This window comes from Monodon monoceros, unplaced genomic scaffold (genome assembly GCF_005190385.1).
Source record: "Monodon monoceros isolate NGI ecotype Baffin Bay Population unplaced genomic scaffold, NGI_Narwhal_1 Super_Scaffold_16, whole genome shotgun sequence".
Lineage (NCBI taxonomy): Eukaryota > Metazoa > Chordata > Mammalia > Artiodactyla > Monodontidae > Monodon > Monodon monoceros.
In genome coordinates, this window is record NW_021703772.1 from 4,372,601 (window position 1) to 4,393,596 (window position 20,996).

The following is a 20,996-nucleotide window of genomic DNA, read 5'->3' on the forward strand; positions in this document are numbered from 1 at the left end:
AAGTGGGGAGCATGCTTGAGGAAGGTGGGGAGCATGCTTGAGGAAGGGCAGATAGTAGAGCAGAGGGCCAGAGGGAGTGCCTGGGAATGACCTCGGGAAGGAGATGAGGGATCCCCAGTGAAACAAGGTGGATTGACCAGCATATTTGTCTCCAAATGGCCTCCGAAATGGCAGTAAGGGATTTAAAAGGCTGTAAACACACGAGGGCCAAGAGAACATTTGAGCATTTGACAAGAGACATCAGGAAAATGTAAGAGGAGGGAAAGCAGACTTGGATGAGAGGGGCGAGGTGGGGTAGAGAGCGTGGCCTGCAGGCCAGCAGAACCCTGGGAAGGTCTTTCAGAGGTGGGGGGCACTGGTTGGAGATCAGCAGAGAGCAGGTGCTAAGCTGCTCCCATCCTGGTGGAAGAGGCCGGTGCAGCAGCCTGGAGCCAGGATGCAGGACACAGGTGGGCGTGGGAACGGGAGGCCGGGCTGACAGCAGGAAGGCAGTGAGAGCCCGCAGCCCCCTGGACCCGCTTGCTTCTCAGGCTGGAGGTTGGAGCCGCGCTCGCCAGTGCATCCTGGGAAGACCCTACAGACAGAGACAGGCATTAGCGGGTTTCGCCCTCAACCCAGGGAGATGTCCAGGATCCTACCCACCCCATCACCCCCCGTTAAGCCCGCTGGTTGAGAAGCCCCTTCCCAGACACAATGAACTTCCGGTTAGCTTTTCAGAACTGGGTCTTGGATATAAAATAGGAGCCAAAAATCAGCCAAATTTTGAAAGGAAATAAAAGTCTCTGCCATGAGTGTTTTGGTCAGAGTCCCAGCAGGAAAAAGAGGGCATACTCAGCAGGGTGGCTAATAAAGGGACCGGTGACAAAGCTGTGAGCTGAATCTCGGGAAACCAACAAGGGATGGGGTGGTGTCCTGGGGGTGGCAGGGCTGTCACCACCCTAAGGCTTTGCTAGAAGGAGGATCGTTTGTTGACTCACTGGGGGGCCGCAAGAGAGGATACATCCCCATCTCACTCTCCCACTCCCCGGGCTCCCGGCTGCACCCTCCACTGAACGGCTCAAACAAGAGCGGGGAGCCGGCCTCCCCAGCCACAGTCTGCACCTTACTTCCTACAGTCAGTGTTATGGTTCCGAGGTTCGTGGGTGTTGCTTAGAGCTGTAAGTCGTTCGTTTCTCACTGCTGTGTGTTAGTCTGTTGGTGACTGTACTACAATTTATTTATCCATTCTCTTATTGATGGACATTTGGGATATCTCCAGGTCTTTGCTTTCATCAAGAAATGCTACTGTGATCATTCTTAATGCAGATTTACAAGAGTCTCTCCAGGGTATAATTGTTCATTCGTAGTTATGCCCATGTTCAACTTTACAAGGTATTTTCCAAAGTATTTGTTCCAATTCGTACTCCACCAGCTATGTATATGGACAGACCAGGTAACTATTCTGGTTATCAACTTCCTCCTCTTTTAAATGGGTATAATAATGCTGGCTTTACCGGTATAGTGAGGAATCACTTTATATCATTTAGGCAAAAGGCTTTTTAAACTATTTATTTGATGATAATAGCCGTGGTCATATCCAAAAATCACATGCATAACAAAACAGGACATAAGTGGTCTAAAGAGCCTTGCAGCTATGCGCAGTGTTCTTAGCTCACGTTTACGGTGTGTTACATTTTGTTATACCAGATGCCCAATATGTATGCCTTGCAAAGTAATTCTTTCTTCTTGTATTGTTGACCCTGTCGTCCCTCAGAACGTATAATAAGATGTGGCATCAGACCCAAGAAGCCCTCAGTTCTTTGCTTGATAAAGAATCTGAGAAGATGATGGAACCACAAAGGAATCATGTTTTCATCTTCCAGATGTTAGCCACCTTCTACATAAAATATGTGCAGATCTTTAGAAACCTGGAGAACGTCTATGACCAGATGGTCCATCCACAGAAACGCATACTGATCCGAAAAATCCTGGACGGGGTGATGGGTCGCATCCTGGAGCTGAAGAATGAGATGGTTGAATTGGAATTAACCGAGTTTCATTACTTTGATGATATCTTACAGGATCTAAAGTTGGTTCCTGTAAGCACTCAGGGTTTTTTTCATATTGGTTTCTTCTTCTTATAAATAAGATACATAGGCCTGTAACCAATACTCTGCAGACTTTCTAGTCGCATTTATTAGTTGCATGTTGTATTGAAAGTCAGTGAAGCTATACTGCCGTGGACAAGGATTGGGTTTGCCCAGTTTTTGGCACAGACAGATCTTTGCACGGTCCTGGGGTCTGCTGGACACCACTGTTGTGGGCTTACCTGTCACCATGGTGTCTGCCCAGGTAGGTTGGAATGGAGTAGGACGAGCCTTTCCCAAACATCCTCCCAATTTCCAATAGCCATGCCCCTACTTCTGTTTCCAAAGGAAATCTCTCTCTGGCCTTTGCTTCCCGTCATCTTCTCGATGAGCAGCCTGTTGGTTGCTGGTTCCAAATTCCCAGGAGGATGCATCTCCTCCTTTGCTTTGGGTCAATGGTGACTCAGGAGATGTATGGCAATGGGCCTTTGAGCCTCCGACACCAAAGAAGGGCTCCCTCCCCTTCTCTCTGATGCCCTGAGCGCTCCCTGCCGGCACCTGTAACCACAGTGCCTACCTGTGAGCATTCTGTCCTGCAGCTGCCCTTACGACCACTGCCTGAGGCCCGGGATCTCTTCTGGCTGGGTCTCTAGGGGCTGGTGAACACCCCGTTTCAGTGTGAGGAGTCGTATGAGTTCAGTCTTCATTTTGAAAAGATCGTTTCCCTAAAATAAAATTAGGAAGAGAAAGCGTTTAGTTTTCTACACGGGGTTTAATATTTCTTCCTTTTGAAAATATTCAGGCTTCTGTAAAAGGATGTCCCTCTCTGGGATAAACTTTCCTAGCGTTATTACTGCATTGAATCAGAATGGACTAAAGAGAATACCAGGAATGAGTGAAGATGTTGAAGATCGTCTCAAAATGTTCGTGTTTCTTGCATTCATGTATAAGAGCGTGGGTTAAAGCACTAGATTTTTTAGATCAGGAGTACTTTACCCACCCCCAGTGTGAAAATATCAAGAACAACTCAGGACAAACATGATATAAATAGTCATTAAGTCATAATAATAAATTTAATTAATGAGGTAATATTCAATTTATTAATTTAATTCCAAGAATATTAAGTAATACTCCTAAATTTAAGGAATAAGCAGTTTATGAAATTTAAATGGTGGGCTCCTTCGGTTTTTTCCCTGCTTTTCATCCTGCCTCAGCACCTCTGCACTGGCTGGTGCATCTTCTTGAAGGCCATGACCATTGAGAAGGATGATGACTGAGTGACGTCATCCAGGCAGCCTTCCTGATAGGAGACGATGAACTACGTGTTCTGCCAGCCCTGGAGGGTGTTGATGGAGCTGTACAATGACACTGAGCTCCAGGTGGTTAGGGGGTGCATCACACAGCCTCAGCACAGGCTCCAGGAACAGTGCCCTTGCCAGGGAGACACACGTGGACCAGCCTCTGGGGATACCTGTGTGGACCAGTTCTGCATTTCAGGGTGAAAGCTTGACCAACCAGCATCCTCTGTGGCTGGGCCTGTGTGGCTATCACCCACAGCTCCTCTGTGTTTTGTTGGGCCAGCACACAGATATTCATACAACATGACCACCCCTGACCATAGCTTATTGGCTCAGGGATGGAGACCTTGGTGGCTGTACCAGCCGGTCCTTCCTTGAGAGATTCTGAAACTGGGACAGAGAGAGACTACTTTCTGTCTCCAGTTCTGAACTGTAGTCTCCCAAACTTGTAAGTAGTTGGAGGCTTTGTTCACCAGATGCTCCAAAGAAAGAAGCTTCAGAGAGAAAGAGCGAGAGAATAGAGAGAGAGGAGAACAAAGCAGGATCCAAGAGGAGTAGAAGGAAATGGCAAGTTCCTGAAGGCATCGTCTCCCCTGGATACATCCCTGATGCTGACAGACACCCAGCTTTGTTCCTGCCCTTGTTCCAAGAGGCCCCAAATCCTTCCATCAATGTCCCCTTTGGCTAAACTAGCCAGAAGACTGTTTCTTTAGGTCCCCATAACATAGAGAAACACGTAGAGAAGAGAGAGATTCTCTGTTCCAACAAATTTACTTTGATTCCACCCCGTGGAGAATGGAAACCCCAAGGCATCTGTGACGGGCATAAAATATATCACGGATGGGGGCTTCCCTGGTGATGCAGTGGTTGGGAGTCCGCCTGCCGATGCAGGGAACGCGGGTTCGTGCCCCGGTCCGGGAAGATCCCACATGCCGCGGAGCGGCTGGGCCCGTGAGCCATGGCCGCTGAGCCTGCGCATCCGGAGCCTGTGCTCCGCAACGGGAGAGGCCACAACAGTGAGAGGCCAGCGTACCGCAAAAAAAAATATGTGTGTATATATATATATATATATATATATCTCACGGATGGGATGCAGCAGCAAGCCTGAAGCAAGGGATACCTACATTCCCCTCTCTTGCATTCTCAAGTGCTCTGTTTCCTCACCTTCAGAATCCTAACTGTAACTTTATTGGTCCCACATGGACCAGACAGAGCCACGTCAGTAAAGTTTCGTCTTAAAATTTAGAAAAGCACGACACTTGAACATGCTTATTAATAAACAAAAATCACAACATTAGATTAAAGTGTCATCATTCTCCACCGACTGTCCACACTCACCCACTGGACCCTAGAAGCTCAGTCTTAGTTCACCCCAAACACTCCGTTAGCCTAGGAAAGTTTTGGTTTTCAAAAAGTGCTGCCTCTTCCTGGAAGTCCTGGGTGCGCTATTCCACCAAGTCCTAAAGAGACAGTCCTATATGCTAAAGTGCTTTTCCAAGGGAAGGCCTATTCAGAATTCTCTGGATTGGGGAGATGTGGGGAGTCACACCAGAATGGGAAAAGGCAGAGCTGATCCCAAGGACCAGAACTTAGCTTCCCCCCAGTCAGCTGGTCTACCAGAAGGCAGCCATGAGTGTTTTCATAGAGTATCTAGGACAGTGTTTCTAGATACTAGGGCCAAAGGCCCACCCATATTCTTGAATAACACTTCTACAATCTTGATTATTGACCTTGGAATGGTAAACATTCATTTGACCTCCACTAATTTGAAATATCTGTACACAAATGAAGAACAGAAGTTTATATTAGTGCATAAAAACAAGTTTCCTAACAAAGCAAATTAATTTTGTAAATGATTTTTCTAACGGGGTAATTTAGGTCAAAATAAAACCAAATTATTTTTTTTAATTGTGACTGTTCACGTACACATGGTCAATGGTGCTAATGATAAATTATTAGGTTTAATTCAAAGATCTCTATAGCTCAATTCTATGCTATCCTAATTTGCATTATTATTTTAGGTAAGCTCAGATAATATATTTCTTTAAAGAAAATTTGTTAAGCTGTCATTGGTTAATTGAGGCCTAATCGACACGAATTACTGGAATTTTACAGTAATGATCAAAATGGGCTATGGTTACACTTTCTCCTTTTGACTTCATTTATGTCTCCTTAGCGGGAAGGAACTGTCTTCACACCACTGGCTTCATCACCTCTTAAGTGAGGATGGGAAGTAAAGCGAGTCTCTGATGCCCTTGTCCTAACTGTATATTTTAAATGGATTTGAGTCCTGGAATCATGATCAAAATGCTCTTCTGCTTTCTCTTCTCTAGCAACAGTTAGATATCCCCATACCGAAGTATTTTCTGAAGGAGAGGTTGGAAGTAATAAAAGGAAGAGAGAAAATCCTTGCTCAACTATTAGCCGACAGTGGATTAGGCATAACTGAAAAGGTTTGTATATCATTTTAACAAACCTTATTCCATAATGTGTAAAACCTCCTTTTCTGCCGTTCCTAATTGTGCGAGAAACAAGAAGACCGTTTTCAATGCGAGGAACGTGGCACCCTTTCTCCCGTGTTATTCAGTCACTAAGAAGTTGCATAACCTTTGGGTGTGTTTTTGACCAGTCATAACCATTCTTTTTTAAGATCAAAACATAGTACTTCGTTGGTTAAATCAGCATCTCTAAGACTGAGTAGATTATTGACTCGGTTTACTGGTTCATCTCAAAGTCACCCAGCCTACAGTCAGAAGGAGAATGTCGTTCATATAAAATAATTAAGTGCTGAGATAGCTAGGAGCTAAAAAATTATGACACTCTCTGAAAATGCCGATTGACTTCTTGTAACTTCAAGCTGAGTGGCACTTAGATCACCTCGAATGGACTGTCTCTGGGGAAAGCGGGGGAAACCCTTAGAGACTCCCCTGGAAAGTCAAGGGCAGAACCCAGTGGGTGCTCTGGCCCCATTCCTCCTGTATCCCCAGTACGTGCGCGGCTGCACCCTTCCCGGTTTCCGCAGCTGTCTTCGCTCTGACCCTCACTGCCTTCTCGTGGATTCTGTGGTCATCTCCGTTCAGCCTTCTGGTGGGCAGCCCTTTCCACAGGGCACTGCCAGCTCAACCTGATCAACCCCTCACTGCCGGCAAAACAGTGCCTCCCGCCTCTGGCTGGTCTTCATGGCCCAAGCATTAAGGCGGCAGGTGAGCATCCACAAAGGGACAGTTCAGAGTGACGGGGGCACTGTTAGTAGCTATGCTGAGACTGTGTGCAGCCTGGGCGCACAGGGCAAACCGACACCTGTGGTCTTGGGGCAGGTAGGCCCCGTGGGGTACTGCCAGCTTGGGCCATGGTGTGAAGGAAGATTCCAGGTGCACCCAGGATGGCAGGGGGGAGGGAGAAGCGTGTGCCCTGTCTGCCTGCCGAGGGACACACCTGAAGTGCATGCACCGGATCAGCACACACACCACGCCCCGAGCTGTCTGTCCTTTTGCACAGGCAGCGTCTCGCTGCAGCGAGGGTTTGGTCTCCTCGCTGTATCCCTGTCAATGTGATGCTAATTCTGCAGAGCCCAAGGTGGCACAACATCCCTGGAGAAACCTTTCTTGACCACCTCACTCACGACCGCCCCTCCTTCCTGTGCCCCTTCTCCAAACGACCGGCCCCCCTTCTACATTCTACGTTCCTTGAAGTGGATTCCTGGGAATCTGGCCTGGGGGTTGTCCAGCCGTTCCTTCACCACAGGCTCCCGGGTCTGTGCCGTCTGTCACCGCATCATCACCAGAACGGAGCCCTCCCTCCCCAGGAATCCACCCCAAAGAGGCCCTGGCCCAAAGCGTTGACAAGCAGTGCAGAATCCGCGGAAGATCTTCTAGGGAAGACAGAGAAGGGAGGTTACACGGCACACGCTGCAGTCAAACCCAAAGATGTCCTCTCTGCCGTTTCTCCTCCCCACTGTCCCTCTCGGTTTGTGCGGGGTCAGCAGCAGGAAGGTTTCTCTCCTCCCTCACTCCGCATCCAGCCCTGGTGGCTCCTTTCTCCTTGTTAGGTCGAGCCGTTCATCTCTGCTCCAGGCCCTGTTTCAGGGGTACCTAATGCCCCACAGAACACGGGGCTTCTGAGCAACACCCAGGCAACCGTGTGACTTCCCATGCCCTTCAGTGTCTCACTGAATCCCCGCTCTCACCTTAAGCTGCTTACTTCTTGCAGGTATATGCAATGTATACCCCAAGAAGAATTTTGGTAAGGGAAAATTACTGCCCACTGCTATAGTGGTCATGCAGAATATTTCACTGATGTTCAAAAAATCCTTGTCGGACTGAGTAGATGACACAAAATCCCTCACTAGTATCCCGTAAAAGCTGAAATTATTTTTAGAATGGCAGTATGGAACCTAAAGGAAATAGACAATAATAACTAATGTTTGCCGGGCGCCTGCTCTGGGCTTGAGGGTTTTTACATACGTCAGCTGCTTTAATGGCAACATGATATTCATTTTACCCTCACGTGCAAAACGCATTATCGAAAAGGAGCGCTCACTGCAAATTCGAAGCAGCGAGATCCCTCTGAAAACCAAACCCTGAGCAATTGTTGTGTGAAAGAGCTTCCTCCCTAGGTGTCCCCATGCTGGGGGCAGTGGGTGCTTTCGTGGAAAGAGCATGGCCGTCTAGGTTCCAGTGGGCCCCACCCCTGACTAACCGTGGGAACTTGCATAAATTATTTTACTGTTTCCACCCTTGGTCTTCTTAAGTGGTCACGGTAATACCTGTCTTGGCATTTGCTCTGTGAACTGGATGAGAACGCATGTGAAAAGCATCTGGCATCTGTAGGTCCTCAGTAAATGTCCCGTTTCTCCCCTACTTGCCCCTTTCTCTGCACCGCCCCCTGTTGCACAGAGAAATGACCGTCCCGGGAAACTTTGGTCCAGGGGATGAATTGGAGCACCTCTACCTGGTCCCACAGTGTCTTGCCCTGGACCCTGATGGGGGGGCCATTGCTGTCCTCTGAGGCCTGGAAAAACACTCAGCCCACGATTGAGTGTTTTTCGAATTCGAAAGGCCTCTCCCTTCTGCCTCTATCCACGCAGGAGGCTTGGGTGAAGCCAGGCCAGGTCCACAGCTGATCCCTCCTTCCAGGAACAACGCCTGAGCTCATGCAGGACCCAGGACGCCCCCAGCAGCCTTGCTCTTGTCCCTCTCCTCAGAAGACAGCACCGCGCCTCGCCGGACCTTGCCTAAACATACCCCACTTGAGATCTCCAAAAACAATATCCTATTGCATGAGCCTGATTTTCTCAGTCTTGATAGTAACTATCACGTTCAGATGGTTTAAAGTGCAAGTGTGCAGGTACTGGCACACATTTCCCATATAAAGGTTTTTTTATTAATTAATTCTTATTGGAGTATAGTTGCTTTACAATGTTGTGTTAGCCTCTACTGTACAGCAAAGTGAATCAGCCGTGCAGGTATATCTATCCCCTCCCTTTTGGACTTCCCTCCCGTTTAGGTCACCACAGTGCGTTAAGTAGAGTTCCCTGTGCTATACAGTATGTTCTCATTAGTTATCTATTTTATGTATAGTATCAATAGTGTATATATGTCAACCCCAATTTCCCAATTCCTCCCACCCCACCTTTTCCCCCTTGGTATCCATACGTTTGTTCTGTGTCTGTGTCTCTATTTCTGCTCTGCCAGTTTGGTCATCTATACCATTTTTCTAGATTCCACATATATGTGTTAATATATGATAAAGTTAAATAAATACCCCTAAAGTGATTCTAATATTAGTCATATTCACTAGATCATCCTGTAATTGATATTAAAGTCAGCATTTGACTTCATCTATATTTCACATTTCAAATTCTCATAGTAGATATGTTTTGAATTTGTACATTTCTACTATTAAGTTAATGAACAGTGACAGCAATTTCAAGTTTATTTCAATCCATTTTATTGGCATTCCTCGTATAATTTGCTACCAACCTAAAACCTTGTGGAGCTAATTAGTATTTTGTTCAAAACGGTAGAGGAGAGCTTAAGGGTCCTTAAGTATGGGCCCATGGCGTGAATGAGGCATAGTATCAAAATATATGTGTTCACGGGAAAAAATGATTCATATCGAATGGCTGTCATACTCTCTATCAGCAGTTTGGAAACTCTCAGCAGGGTGGTGTTAGAAGTTAGCATGTGATGTTTCTGGAATCAGCTGACGTCATGAACATGTTTAAACATTGATTTATCTTAAATGTTTTTGCAGAAATACCCTGTAAAGCCTATCCCCCTAGAAGAGGCTGTTAAACTAATCCAGGTCGCCGAGAGGGCACGGCAAGGGCGCCTAAGAGCCATGTTCATGAAGCAAATCTATCTTCAAGAATACAGAGCAAAGCAAGCCAGGTTACTGGGCGAGAGAGTAGCAGACGTGGGGACTGCTGCACTGTGTATCCAGAAGGTGTGAATGGGGCGCTTTTGGACTTGGGGGCAAGGTGTCTTGACACAGCTGGAGATGCAGACCAGGGACGGGGGTGAGCTCTGAAACTCAAAATTCCCTCATCCTACCTTTAGTAGGACTGGCCTAAATTCCAGAAGGACTGATCATCTTACCCTGGGGAAACTGTTAAGCAAGCTTCGTTATATTTTTTTTAATTTTGTTATAAATAGGTGTGAAACGCAGGCCTTTTACTGAAATATTTTTAAAGATCACCGATAACTGTTGGAAAGAATGTTGCTATATAAGTCCTTACTGAATTTTTTAAAATACATTTACACGCAGTTGTGGTAATTATAGAAGGGGAGCGGGTTAACACCTGGGAGCTTGCAGAAGCGTGTGCCGTTTGCAGAAGCTCCAGTGACCACCACTAATAACCAGAACACAGATGGTCCTTTCAGAAGGGGCCCTTGAAGTTTCCTTCCCTTTGTCAGATGACCACCCTCGAGTTATACCCCATCTTTTTTCAAATTGTGACTGAGGTTGCTCATGGGGAAATGCAGAAGATGGCAACGTGACACAAGTTAGAATTAGGCTGGGGAGGAAGTAAGTACAAGGACATAAAACAGAGCCAGAAGATCAGGAATCTTGTCCCTAATTGTGTTTGAATGGGAGTGGTGGGGATGCTGGGGAGAGACAGATAGACTATTTTCTTTCAAGATTCTGTGGGGATATAAGGTTTTTTAATATTTATTTTATTGAAGTGTAGTTGATTTACAATGTTGTGTTAATTTCTGCTGTACAGCAAAGTGATTCAGTTATACATATATATATTCTTTTTCATATTCTTTTCCATTATGGCTTATCTCAGGATATTGCATATAGTTTCCTGTGTTCTACAGTAGGACCTTGCTGTTTATCCATTCTATACATAATAGTTTGCATCTGCTCATCCCCAAACCATCCCCACCCCGACCCCAAGCCTTGGCAACCAGAAGTCTGTTCTCTATGGGATATAAAGTTTTAAATGAGCATCTGAGTCCGAAGCTTGAGTTGTACAATTCTTGGGTGTTGCTGTGTTATATGCCTCCATGTTACAGTGGAAATTTTTCTGTTAAAACTCTGAAGTGCCACCCTTAGATTTAGCCCCTCACTTCTGCAATCTAGAAGTTTCTCTTGAAGAAATACAGGTAGAGGAACCTCACTAACAAAAGCTATAGGCTATTTGCTCCCCAGCTTTATTGAGATATATTTGACGTATAACGTTGTGTAACTTTAAGAGTAGGACATCGTGATTTGATATATGTGTGTATTTCAAAATGATTGCTACAGTAAGGTTACTTAACACATCCATCACCTCACATAATTACCATTTTTTCTTGTAGTGAGAGCATTTGAGGGCAACTCTCTTAGCAATTTGCAAGTATAAAATACAGTATTGTTAACTATAGTCACCATGCTGTACATTATACCCCCAGAATTTATTCATTTTATAACTGGACGTTTGTGTCCTTTGACCACCTTCACCCATTTCCCTCATCCACCCAGCCCCTGGCAGCCACCGAAGCTACTCTCTATTTCTATACATTTGGTATGTTTAGATTCCATATGTTAGTGAAGCATAAAGTATTTGTCTTTCTCTCTGTGACTTATTTCTTTTGCCCACAAAATGCATACACATTGTCGCAAATGGCAGGATTTCCTTCTTTTCGTAGCTGAATAATACTTCACTGTATGTGTGCATCACATTTTCTTGATACATTCATCCATCAACAGACACTTAGGTTGTTTCCATATCTTGGCTATTGTGAATAATACTGCAGTGAACATGAGGGTACATGTATCTTTTCAAATTAGTGTTTTCCTTTTCTTCAGATAAACACCCAGGAGTGGAATTTATGGATCATATGGTAGTTCTATTTTTAATTTTTTGAGGAACCTGCATACTGTTTTCCATAGTGGATGCACCCAGTTACATTCCCACCAACAGTACGGGAAGGTTCCCTTTTTTCTCCACGTCCTCGCTGACACTTGTTATCTCTTGTCTTTTTGATAACAGCCATCCTAACAGGTGTGAGGCTGTTGCTGGGTCAGCAGTGGACCCTCCAGTTGCTCCCAGGGACAAGGGTGGGTCCTGTCTTGTCCCTGGGTGGACAGAACTGCCTCTAGTACCCCTTGTTCAATAGGGAGGCCCTGGATAATGGTCCTCATCAGGGTCCACCATTGGGTCCTGGGAGAGTAGACAATGGTATAGGCCACTTCTGTGTTTCATACTTTCTTTAAAAATTTTGCTTGTGATCACAAAAGAAAAAACACTCCATCAACACACACAGGTGCACGACCTTGACCGTATAATCATTACATCATTTGGGATGTGCAGGTTACATGGGAGAAACAGTATGACCATGTTTTCTTTATTTTTTATGTATTAAACAAGTAACCATTTATTTATTTTTAGGTTTGGCGAGGTTTCCATCAGCGCACGAGAACTGAAAGAGAGAGAGAAGAGGAGATGATATTCCTGGGTATGGTAAGTTTTCTTATAGACAAATAAGCATCTGGTTTTCTTAAAGACAGTAGAATCTGTAAGACTTGTGTCTTCCTTAGAGAGTTTTTGAGAGAAGAAAGGAAAGCAAAATACATGACCGGTGACTTAAGAGAATGGAATCGCCTGTATTATCTAGAAGCCTGCCCCAGGTGATCCAGAGACAGCAGGGTCTTGTCTGTTTACACATCTGCTGGAATACACGGGCTGCTCCAAAGGTGGGACAAGCTGTGAGCTGCCCACCGATATCAGCCGTGCCCTACACTTTGTTAATATATGTTAGTATTCGTGGTCCTGAGAACGGGTTTGCCCTGATACAGCCGCCTTCTTTTGGGTGATCTCCATGGTGATTACTGAATCAGAGTTGAAAGGGTATATTACTTAGTTACGGCCACAAACTTAGCAGCTGCAACAACACACGTCTGTTACCTCGGTTTCTGTGGGTCAGAAGTCTGGGCTTGACTGAGTCTTCTGCCCAGAGGCTCACAGGCTGCAGTCAAGGTGTTGGCTGAGGATGGGGTCTCATCCTGAGGCTCAGCTGGGGAAGGATCTGCTTCCACGGTTGTGTGGTTGTGGGCTGGATTCAGTTCCTGATGGGCTGCCAGACTGAACGCCTCCGTTTTTTTGCCAGTTGTTAGCTGGAGGTAGCCCCCAGCCCCTTGCCAAGTGGGCTTTCCATGCGGCAACTTGCTTCATCAGAGCTGGGGGGCGGGGAGCTGCTTACAATCCTACACAAATGATATGCATCACCTTTGTCCTATTCTGATGGTTATCAGCAAGTCATAGGGTCCACCCCGTGTTTTTTAAGACAAAAGTGATGAAAGTTATAGAGCAATACCCTGAATGTGGGACCAAATGCTATTTTTTCTATTTACAGTAATATCACTGATAAGATCTTCTAATTTACTTTAAATCCTAAGACCTCAGAAAAGAAAATTTAAATAGTCACGTTTTTGGTTGATCCCAGAACTCACTCTTTGCTCTTGCATCACTTTTTTTTTTTTTTTTTTTTGTGGTATGTGGGCCTCTCACTGCTGTGGCCTCTCCCGTTGTGGAGCACAGGCTCCGGACGTGCAGGCTCAGCGGCCATGGCTCACGGGCCCAGCCGCTCCGCGGCATGTGGGATCTTCCCGGACCAGGGCACGAACCCGCATCCCCTGCATCGGCAGGCAGACTCTCAACCACTGTGCCACCAGGGAAGCCCTCTTGCATCACTTGTATAATGGCCTGTTCTAAGCGAACAAGCTTATAATGGCCTGTTCTAAGCCTCCTCTGGCTCCGCATCCTGACTGCTCCATGTGCACTTCAGCCTCTGTGCTTCACCTCTGTTGTCAGCACAGAATGGAAAACAAGAATTATTTTGTTTGAGGAAGGGATTCACCTCCGTGGTGCAGACACCTGGAAGAGCATCTTTCCCTGGTGAAGGGGCGTACGCTCACTGCACCTCTGTGCGGAACCTCAATTGTGACGTCCAGGCTTTATTATCTTAAAAAACATGGTGACTCATATCAGAGTGGCATATATGATTCAAGAAATACCCTGATTTCACCACCTGCATTCTTGATTTATTTTTGATCTTTGAGTTTCAAAAATAAGTCAACATTAATTTTTGGAATTGAAAACCCCTAGGATCCCAGCCCATCTTTTATTTCTTGGTTGTTGAGGTGCCATGAGAATCAAATGGGTGAGTCCCTGTCAGTTTTTAAGGATCTTTATGATTTCAGAACTGTGCTGGGTGCAATATTATTCAGCCATAAAAAGAGGGAAATCTTGACACATGCTACAGCATGGATGAACTTTGAGGACATTATGCTAAGTGAGACAAGCCAGTCACAAAAAGACACATGCTATATGATTCCATCTTTATGAGGCATCTAAAGTTGTCAAACTCATAGAGACAGGAAGTAGGAGGTTGCCAGGAGCTCAAGGAGGGGCAATGAAGAGTAGTTCAATGGGTATAAAGTTTCAGTTTGAAAAAAAGTTCTCCAGATCTGTTGTACGACAATGTGAATATACTCAACACTACTGAATGGTATACTTACAAATGGCTAAGATGATAAATTTTATGTTATGTGGTTTTCACCACAATTTAAAAATTGTGTTTAGTTCACTGAACATGGAAATGTATATTGAGATGGTTCTATAGGAATCATCACTATTCACTAATGGCCAAAACATACAAGTTAAAAATTAAATGAGATACTGTATTTCATTCAATCTAAGATGTTGTTCATTATAAGATACATCATGATTGAAAATGAAAGAAAATGTTTGAGCAAATAAACCAAAACATATCCCTGATCATAATATACAGCCATCCCTGTATATTTAACATTTCAGGTATGTTAAACCATGAAAAATATGTATGTTAGAACTGATGATAGAAGGCAATTTGTATCTGTCTTATTGGGGGGAAAAAGTTTTTTCAAGTTATATTGGAAAAATCAATATCGTTAAAATAACCACACTACCCAAGGCAATCTATAGATTCAGTGCAATCCCTATCAAATTACCAATGGCATTTTTCACAGAACTAGAACAAGAATTTTTGAATTTATATGGAAACACAAAAGACCTCAAAGAGCCAAAGCAATCTTGAGAAAGAAAAACAGAGCTGGAGACACCCTGACTTCAGACTATACTACAAAGCTACAGTAATCAAAACAATATGGTCCTCACACAAAAACAGACACATAGATCAATGGAACAGTATAGAAAGCCAAGAAATAAACCCATGCACCTTGGTTCAATTAATCTATGACAAAGGAGGCAAGAATATACAATGGAGAAAAGACAGTCTCTTCAATAAGTGGTGCTGGGAAAACTGGACAGCTACATGAAAAAGCATGAAATTAGAACACTCCCTAACACCATACACAAACATAAACTCAAAATGGATTAAAGACCTAAATGTAAGATCAAGTTATAATTATTGACAGGAGTGTGATGAGATGCTTATTCTCATACACGGTGAGTTAAATTGATTCAGCTTTTCTGAAAGAGGCAACACAATCATTAAAATATATCCTTCCACCTGAGTTCTAGTTCTAGCTTAAGGAAATCATCAGAAATAAATGTTTATGTGCATAGACATTTCCTACAGTGTTGTTTTAAATAATGAAAAATTGGAAATACACAATCCTAGTGTTCTAGAGTAGGGATGGCGTTAAATGATTTATGGTGGACCTACCTTAAAGTAGTGATAGACCACCATTAAAAAAATATGTTTATAACTCATTTTTGATGTGAAAATGCTCAGAGTGAAAATACAGGATTTGGAATTGTACATATAATAGGATTTCAACTAAATAGATACACACATACATGCACATACAAAGGAAAGAAAGTTTATATCATGTTCCTTTTTTCATGTCAGAACTTTGGAAGTTTTTTGTTTTAATTGTATTTTCCAAAATGTTTAAATTTTACTGCATTAACTGGAAAAAAAAAGGCACACATTTAAAAATAAAAGCAAACAGCCATAGAATATTATCAATTTTTTCTATTCAGATCTCCAAATTGTTTGGTGTATGTACATAGGTAGACAGTTTATGATACAAAATTGTTTCTCTGTTCTACCCGTTAGAGACACAGAAATATGAGATGTAATGATAAAAACAATGGTTATCTCCAATTTTCTACTCTAAAAATTAAACTTGCGGTCAGAAGATTCAATCTAAGATAATCTAAGTTTAACATGAAACTTTATGTAAGCAGCAGTTTGACTCAACCACTTCCATTTAATTTAATTCAGCCGACATTTACTGAATATGGTGCGTAACAGGCCAGAAACTTAGGGAATGGCCAAATGCTATTTTTTTAACCTAAAGTTTTAATGGCTTACATTGATACCACATAAAGATAGAGTAACATGTTTTTTACTGTAATTTGTATATGCTCAACTCAAATAAAGGAAGTCTGTTTTAATTTTTCAGCAGTACAGAGTTTGGATAGTAAAGAGGACAGCTTGTCTGTTTTGTATTAAATGTGACTTTCTCCAGTTTGCTTTTTTCCAAGCATGTCTTCTCTTGGTATTACATGTTCTATGAAATTTTACACCATTGAGAAATATATGCATTCAGTTTTTAAAAGAATGGTATCTTCTGTTTGCTGGCTGATAACCATAAAAATCCATTACCCCAAATCCTGGGAATGTTTTCAATTAAATACATTTTCCACTATATCACTAATTAAGATAGTGTCTACTCATTTTAAAGTTTCATTTTTCCATTATTTTACTTTGTTACATCATATCAGTGTATAAACCATTGACTTCTCTGATCAAAACAGTATTTGTATCTTTGTGGGAAGCTGGGCCTGTTTCCAGGGGTGAGTATTTAGTAACTGAAATGAGAATTAGAGCAAACGACATAATTATGTCCTCAGTTCCTGACTAAATGTTGCCTTTACTATTGTCATATAAATTATTTTTTGATATTGCCATTTTAAATATTTATATTCTAAAATATACAAAGGAAAATAAATAGCACTCTAAAAATTCATGTGCAGTTATTTTAATTGGCAGAGCCAATGGAGTGGATGAAGGAGGACACTTAATGAATGTAATACATTTCATTCTGTGGGTCCCTTTGAAATAATGTGTCCTACAGCCACGACCATGGTGTATTTTATGTTACCCTGAAGCTATCAATGTTTACATTATAATAAAGAACACTAGGGGACACTTATTAAACACGAAGAACTGTCACTTTGAACTGCATCAGCTAAATCCTCAAAACACCATAACACCCTGCTCACTTTTAAATTCTAACATGAAACAGGCTACATTATTGATTATTTTTCGGTCAATAAATTAGACTCATTTCTTATTAACAAATAACCCCAGGTAGGAGCTTGGGCACCCAATGAATGCTCCCGAAAGGCGGCTCTCTCCTGAGGCTCCCCCCTGGTCCGGGGCCCTCAGGGGCTTCTCTTTGGGAACTGCTGTCAAAGCCAAAATGAGCGAAGAATCAAAATGAAACCGTCTTTATGATCACACTTTGATTTCAGCCCCAAACCATGGCGTCCGGCTTGGTCCTGTGCATTATTCATTATATTTGACACCAAATGACCTTTGGTTGTTTATAGAAATAAATGTATTAAAAAACAGATTTGCCATGATTTATGGGGTTTTGTTTTGCTTTGCTTTGGTTTTATTTTACTTTTTAAATACAAAAAAAAGCTGTTTCCCTAAGTGTCTGGGGACGGCAGCATCTTAGAAATGAGTGCGCGTCTCCCCTTGGCCTTTGAAGGGTTGGCCTGCCAGGTGGATGGAGAGGCAGGTGTCTGGGGCGGCCCCTCTACCACGTGGGTCGGGGGGGGACACTTTGAGCCACTCACTCCCCCTCCCCCTGAGCCTCAGTTTCTCCTTCTGTAAGAGCAGGATAGTGCCGCCTACTTCACAGTGCTGTCAGAAGGGCTTCCAGACCCGGCCTAGAGCTTAGACGGGTTGCCTTCAAGGAATGGTGTCTGATTGTTCACCGTCTTGGAAAATTACATTACGTTATCCCGATAACTGAATGATTTTGTACAAAGGAAAACTATCACGATACATCACAACCTTTCTATGTAACAAAACAAAATATTTCAAAATAAGTTGTTGCCTAACACATGCGTGCCACTGATTTCAAAATATAAACTAACTTGGCCCTTGTTACTTGCTGCTCGTGTTACCGACCAGGATTCTTAGCCTCCTTAATCAATAGAAATTGATAAGAGGCCCAAAGAAATTCAGGCTAGGCGTTATTGGGGCCCCTGCTGCAGCTGGAGGGGGCAAACACAAGTAGCGGTGCCCTTGCTCACTCCCTGAGTGCAGGCGAGCTGGTTCCTTGTAGGAGGTAAGGGTACGGGTGTGTCCAGGGGTTGGACTGGAGGTCTAGCTTAGGTGTTCTGCCCACCCCTCTGGTGGTGGTGTGCTGGGGGCATGCGCAGTACCCTGCTTTTGCTCGCGACACCCTGCTTTTGCTCCCGGCTCCTCAGAAGTGGCAGTTGGGTTTTTGGTCTTTATGTATCTGGTTGTTCATGATTTGCCCCAACTGTGCATGCACGCAGTTATTTTTAGTCCCTTATAGTCCCTTTCTTTGCTTTTTGTTGCTGGAGGAGACGTTTGTCCAGGTGCAAGCAATGCAGCAAAGGGTCCCAGGTCCCAGCCTGTCTCACTTAGATTTATGAACCTGAAATTAGTCTATTAAAAGTACAATCTGGAAAAGCAGTGCCATTGGAACAGCCCAGCAGGGTCCGAGCCTTACCCAGCTGCAGAGGGAGAATTCGGAGATCCCTAGGGCAGCGGGTACTGTCCACCACGTACACTGTGTGTGTTGCACCAGGAAAATGTTTGCAAACCAGGAAAAGCAGTGATCCTGATACAGGCATGCATGAAAGGCTCTTAGGTTGAGCAAGGGAATCAGAGCCCGAGGAGGACACCCTGAATAATTTCTGTGATTCAAAAGTCCACCTCAAGATGCTTTGGGAAAAAAAGAAAACTCACCATTTTCTTTTCTGTTAAATGAGATCTTACAGTCTAGTTAACTGGGAACCTTTAGTTTGATTGTAAGTATTTTTTACTGAAGTATAATTGTCATGCAGGATCATATTAGTTTCAGGTATATATCATAGTGATATGACGTTTATGTACATTTTGAAATGGTCACCCCACAAAGTTATTACAATATTATTGACTACATCCCCTAAGCTGTGCGTTTCACTCCTGTGACTTATTTATTTTATAACTGGAAGTGTGTTTCTCTTAATCCCTTTCACCTACTTCTCCTGGCATCCACCCCCCCTCCCCCGCCCAGTCCCCCTCTCCCCTCTGGCAACCACTTTGTTCTCTGTAACAATGAGTCTGTTTCGGTTTTGGTTTGATGTCCATGTGTATTGATTTTTAGATTCCACATATAAGTGAAATCATACGGTATTTGTGTTTCTCTGTCTGACTTATTTCACTTAGCATAACACCCTCCAGGCCCATCCATGTTGCCACAAATGGCAAGATTTCATTCTTTTTTATGGCTGAATAATATTCCAGTGTGTGTGTGTGTGGTGTATTATATATATATTCATTTATTCATCTTCTTTATTCATTCATCTATGGATGGACACTTAGGTTGCTTCCATATGTCAGCTATCATAAATAATGCTTCAGTGAACATGTATCTTTTCAAGTGAGTGTTTTTGTTTTTTTCAGATAAATACCCAGAAGTGGGATTGCTGGATTGTATGGTAGTTCTATTTTTAATTTTTTGAGGAATCTACACACTGTTTTCCATAGTGGCTGTACCAGTTTACATTCCAGCAGTGTAAAAGTGTTCCCTTTTCTCCATATCCTCACCAACACTTGTTATTTTTTTTTTTTTTGGCTTTTTGATAATCGCCAGTCTGACAGGTGTGAGGTGGTGTCTCATTGTGGTTTTGATTTTCATTTCCCTGACGATTAGTGATGTTGAGCATCTTTTCATGTGTCTCTGTTGGCCGTCTGTATGTCTTCTTTGGAAAAAGGCCTGTTTATGTCATCTGCTCATTTTTTAATTGGGCTGTTTGTTTTTTGACATTAAATTGTGTAAGTTCTTTATATATTAACCCTTTATCAGATACATAAGTTGCAAGTATTTTCTCCCATTCAGTAGGTGGCCTTTTAGTTCTGTTGATAGTTTCCTTTGCTGTGCAAAAGCATGTAGTCCCATTTGTTTATTTTTGCTTTTGTTGCCCTTGCCTGCAGAGAGAAGTCCAAAATAATATTCAGATTGATGTCAAAGAGGTTACTGCCTTATGTTTTCTTCTAGGAGTTTTATGGTTTCAGGCCTTACATTAAAGTCTTTAATACATTTTTAATTTATTCTTTTTTTTAATTATTTTTTTATCTTTTTGGCTGTGTTGGTTCTTCGTTGCTATGCACAGGCTGTCTCTAGTTGCGGCAAGTGGGGGCTGCTCTTCATTGCAGTGCGTGGGCTTCTCACTGCGGTGGCTTCTCTTGTTGTGGAGCACGGGCTCTAGGTGTGCCCGCTTCAGTAATTGTGGCACACAGGTTTAGTTGCTCTGTGGCATGTGGGATCTTCCTGGACCAGGGATCGAACCCATGTCCCCTGCATTAGCAGGCAGATTCTTAACCACTGCACCACCAGGGAAGTCCCTAATTTATTCTTGTATATGGTGTGAGATAGGGGTCCAGTTTCACTTTTTTGCATGTAGCTGTCCAGTTTTCCCACCACCATTTGTTGAAGAGACTGTCTTTTCTCCATTGTATGTTTGTGCCTCCTTTGTCATGGATTAACTGACCATGTGTGCATGGGTTTATTTCTGGGAAGTATTTATTGTTATTCTTATTCTGCTTTATTCTTGCCCTGGGTCCCCAGGTCATCAGAAACTCAATGAGCAAAACAATTCTCTTCCTTTAGTCACCTGATCCCAGGATTCTTTTATCCCTACTCTAGGGCAGGACATTTGCCCTTATTTATCTCAGATTAGGGCCCATTACAAAGTCCTTTACCGCAGCATAGTAGAATGGTTAAGGCCAGGAACTCTGGAGCCAGCCTGCCTGGGTTCAGATTCTGGTTCCACCATTTACTTGCAGGGTGAACTGGGGTGGTGTCTTGGCTTCCTGGTGCCTCGATTTCCACATATGCAAAATGGAGATAGTGCTAGCACCCAGGCAAAGATGTGTGTTAA

At 43.4% G+C, this 20,996-nt stretch overlaps 1 protein-coding gene across 1 annotated transcript in view; it reads left to right on the forward strand.

Annotated features, from left to right (window-relative positions):
• IQCA1 (IQ motif containing with AAA domain 1) overlaps positions 1-20,996 on the forward strand; it is a 167,901-nt gene that overhangs the window by 7,492 nt on the left and 139,413 nt on the right. The window contains exons 2-5 of the mRNA XM_029225692.1: positions 1,754-2,078; positions 5,698-5,817; positions 9,620-9,811; positions 12,246-12,317. Coding sequence (XP_029081525.1) covers positions 1,754-2,078; positions 5,698-5,817; positions 9,620-9,811; positions 12,246-12,317 — 709 coding nt within the window. The remainder of the gene's footprint in view (positions 1-1,753; positions 2,079-5,697; positions 5,818-9,619; positions 9,812-12,245; positions 12,318-20,996) is intronic.